Source organism: Octopus bimaculoides, chromosome 22 (assembly GCF_001194135.2).
Source record: "Octopus bimaculoides isolate UCB-OBI-ISO-001 chromosome 22, ASM119413v2, whole genome shotgun sequence".
NCBI lineage: Eukaryota > Metazoa > Mollusca > Cephalopoda > Octopoda > Octopodidae > Octopus > Octopus bimaculoides.
In genome coordinates this window covers 36849758-36853796 of record NC_069002.1, presented here as the reverse complement: position 1 = coordinate 36853796, position 4039 = coordinate 36849758, and the positions used below count along the sequence as shown (strand labels likewise).

The 4039-nt window shown below is 32.2% G+C and overlaps 1 protein-coding gene across 2 annotated transcripts in view; it reads right to left on the bottom strand.

Moving 5' to 3' along the window:
* The window catches only part of LOC106874451 (casein kinase I), a 94541-nt gene that overhangs the window by 9426 nt on the left and 81076 nt on the right, over positions 1-4039 (bottom strand). The window contains exon 9 of one of the 2 annotated variants that reach the window (XM_014922190.2): positions 349-410. The exons of the other annotated variant lie outside the window; for it this stretch is intronic. Coding sequence (XP_014777676.1) covers positions 385-410 — 26 coding nt within the window. The 3' untranslated portion in view covers positions 349-384. The remainder of the gene's footprint in view (positions 1-348; positions 411-4039) is intronic. 2 annotated transcript variants of the gene reach the window in all.

Sequence of the window (4039 nt, the reverse complement as noted above, 5' to 3'; positions counted from 1 at the left end):
TTGAACTAAATGAAGACAAAAAATTTAAAATTTCATCATCCACCACAACTTTTTCAATTTTCTTGTTCCTTTCAAGGGGGCATGCTTGTATAGTTTAATAATTGCTAGAGTCCTATGCAATATTAAAAGCATTAAGTATAAAGGTGGGTGATGCAGCACCCAAAAGCTGTTAGCAGCAGAGACGGTGGCAAGATGTTTTTCTAAGGCTCTGAAGATAAATTTCTTCTGGTAAATATGATAATTTACAAAAGCAAATGTGATAATTATCAAACTAAATAATAAGAAAAAGAGGAGGGGAAATAAAATCAAAGAACCTCATAACAGATTGGGATGTGAAAATATGCTTACAAAGTAAGGTTTCAGTCTTCTTCTTGTCTAGCAAACTCAATATTTTTTTTTCAACCTGAAATCTGAAGTATTGTTGGAAAAAAAAAAAAAAAAAAAGAAAAAAAAAACAAAGCATTAAAACTAAAAATAAAAAAGTTAAAAAAAAAACAAAGCACAAATATTAACATTGATTTGCTACAACATAAAATACTACATATGCAACAGAGTAACAGCAACAACGATGAAAGAGTCTACGTCTAAACTGAAAAAGCTCAAAATTAACAACATCAGTACTGGACAGATGAAATGATACTAATTATATGCAAGATTAAATGAAACGAAGTGTTTGCAAATATAGTCACATAAGAATTATATAAACGAACATGTATTGACACTAATTAATAGAGTGAAGGCAAAAGTAATCATTCACTCATTAACTACCAAACATCTGATGAGGCATTGTTATTTACTCATAATAAAATAGACAGGAGATGAATAGAGACCTACAGTCATTTCACTGAAGAAAATGGCTAAAGCAAATTACAAAAATATATTTGCAGCAAATAACTTGCTACAGAAATAAAATGTGACTTTATGCATGAAGCTCAAAAGCATAAAAACCATAATTTTTATTAACTTTTCACTGAGACAAAAAAAAATTATGACAGAACTCTCAAGATATATTTTGCATAAATTAACAAAAAGCCATCATTGAAGTAATTAAAAAAAATTAAAAATAAAAGCAATATATATATATGTTCGATCTTTCCCAGAGCCATGCTGAAAGTCAGATGAGACATCTGGTGTTTTCTTGTCACATGAAAGTATGTGAATACTAAGTCTTCTTTTGAGAAAGACATATTCCAAAAGCTAGCAAGATTGTAAGCAGAGAAAAAGCAAAGAAAAGACAAAAAAAAAACTGCACAAATAAAATAAAAGAATAACAAACTGTGTGCTGCTATTTTTGCAAGGCATATCAGCGTTGCATCTTAGTATATCATCACAATGAGTTAGTATTTAAAATATACACTTCTTAACTATTTCAATTATCTTACAAGATCATTAGAATTTCAGATGCTAAAAACTACCTTTATAAAAGGCTACAGCATTCTATCAATGACACAACCACATTTAGAAAAGACAAACATTATTTCAGTTGTATTTTGCCAGAGCAAAATCCATGGAAGCTAAAATCTTGCCCTGCAATTAAACAGCTTATCTAATTAGTACTTAAAACACAAAATAAACTGACATGACAGTGTTATCAAATTATGTAATGAATAAGAATTCATCCGTTCTTCTCACTTGCCATCTGAAGACTGATGGCATCGATTACTATCAGTTTTAATACATAAGGAAATAACTGGCAAATTAACACACCTGCCCTCCTACATTTAACAAATCAAAACATTAAAGCAATCAGTGAAAAAATTTCTAACCATGGAACAACACCACACATTTCTTTAAAAATAAATAAATCGCTTTAGTCAGCTGATCAACAGTACAAGACTGGTACTTATTGGTCACACTGACAAGAATAGAATCGAGAATGTAAAGAAATAGCAGAAAGACACTAATGTTCCTGACAACTAAAGTCAGGCAAAATACATATAATTTGATACTGTTGATAGCCCCGAGTCCTGACACAGCAGGCTTATTATCAAGCCATTCCAGCCATGACATTCCTCTTTTTTCCCTTCTACTCAGTATCTGAAACAACATTCTCCAATGCATCTCTTTGGTAGGATGTGATAAGGGAAATTGGTCTTCTGTTTCTTGCAGGTTGAGCAACCAAGCAGAGGTTCTTTTGCTGGATCATGACAAAAATTATTAATGAGCTAGCAAATGGGAAACGCCAGAAATTAACACAGAACAGCTCAGAGGGACCAAATTACTGCCAGATATAACAATCCTCTCTTTCATGGCAACAAAAGCAGACTAACCTAAACTGTCGACAAAACAGATCCATAACAAAACTGGATTATTACAAAGTTAACATCCATTTTAAACAACCCCTTAATCATTCCTATTTTAATGATAGCAATGGAACTAAAACCTTTGATTTCTTGCAGAGACACAAAGACCACAAATTTAAAAAAGAATGCAATTGAGTGAGTAAATTCAATATGCTTTCTGGAAGTTTACTTCTTTGTCTGTAAGGACTTGACAGCACAAAAAAAAACCAACAAAACATTTTACCACTCATCATCAATGAACCATATTGTAAAAATGCTGTCAAATACTAGGTCCAAATCATCCAACATTTAGGTACTGAGTTATGTTGGAAACAGAGGAGCCAATGGTATTTTGTATGTGCCAGATTATCAGAATTATAACTATAAATAAAATTCATTTAGAACAGCTACAGAACGAAAATAAGCAGAGAAGATTGAAACTCATTGTTCTTCAAATAACAAAACATCATTGGTAACTGCACTATACATTAGTGTCCATCTTACCTGAATTAATCAAATCAAAAGCTCTGATATGTAAAATTCTACTTAAGACAGAAGGTAATGTTCTAGTGCCTAGACCAAGTGGTTAAGTTTGCTTTCAAACACTGAAGTCCTGGAGTTCAAACCCACTACATGACATCTTGGACATATGTCTTTTATCACAGCCTCCGATTGACCAATGCTTTGTGGAGGAAGCCTGTGTCAGACTGATTGTGGTAGTAATTCAAAAAGTCCAGCCTTGTTACACACTATCACACTAGAAGCTTACATAAATGGCATATGTGTGTGTGTGTGTGGAATAGTCCACCACTTACATTCTAATTCAGTGAGGCAGGTAGTTCAGTTGATTAAGCAATTGTATACTCATGAGTGAAACTGACAGAAATATAGGGTGGTGGGGAGAGGTGGAATTATTAGAGTGTCATAAAACAATGCACGAGGATGTTTGTTCAGTCTCTTTACATTGTGAGTTCAAGTCCCACCAAGGCTAACTTTGCTTTTCATCCTTTTGTTACAAGGAAATAAATGGCACCAGTCAAGTACTGGTGTCAGTAGTATCAACCAAATCCATCTCCTCAAAACTGCCGGCCTTGTGCTTAAATCAGAAATCATTATTTCTACCAGAGAAATATAAAACAATAGTTTAGAACAGTTGGAGAGTGAAATATTTTCATGAAGACTGACCGGTCAGTATGTGTACTAGTAAAACAATTTGACTTGTTGTTCTTTGAGAGGGGAAAATAGATGTGAATTAGATAACATTGAATTCAGATGATTTCAGAGTCATTAATGATAATAATTCACACATAGAGGTGTCAGACAAATGACACCGTAAATACACAAGCTCAGGTGTTGTTCTAAAATCAAAGTAGTTGCTGGTTCTGCTCCAGATTCAAACTAATCAGAAACTTCAGTTTAAGACCATTCTGATTAATTTTTCGTAGTCTACTTAGGATACCAGCATCCACTGTGTCCATTTAAGAAGTTTTGACTATTATTAACATATCAAGCAATTATACAAAAGCCCCTTCACTGGTTTATAAAAAAAAAAATTATAAAAAAAAGGATATTTTTAATGTGAAGTTGAAATCAATTTTTAATATTTACAGAAAAACAATTTTAAACTAAAATTCCAATTTTTTTTTTTTTTGTTCAAATGAGTGGCTGATATAATTTCTTTTTGCCAAATATTTAATCAGAATGAATAACTCTTAGAACAATGAATAAAATATTAAAACCCAAATGCAATATACTTA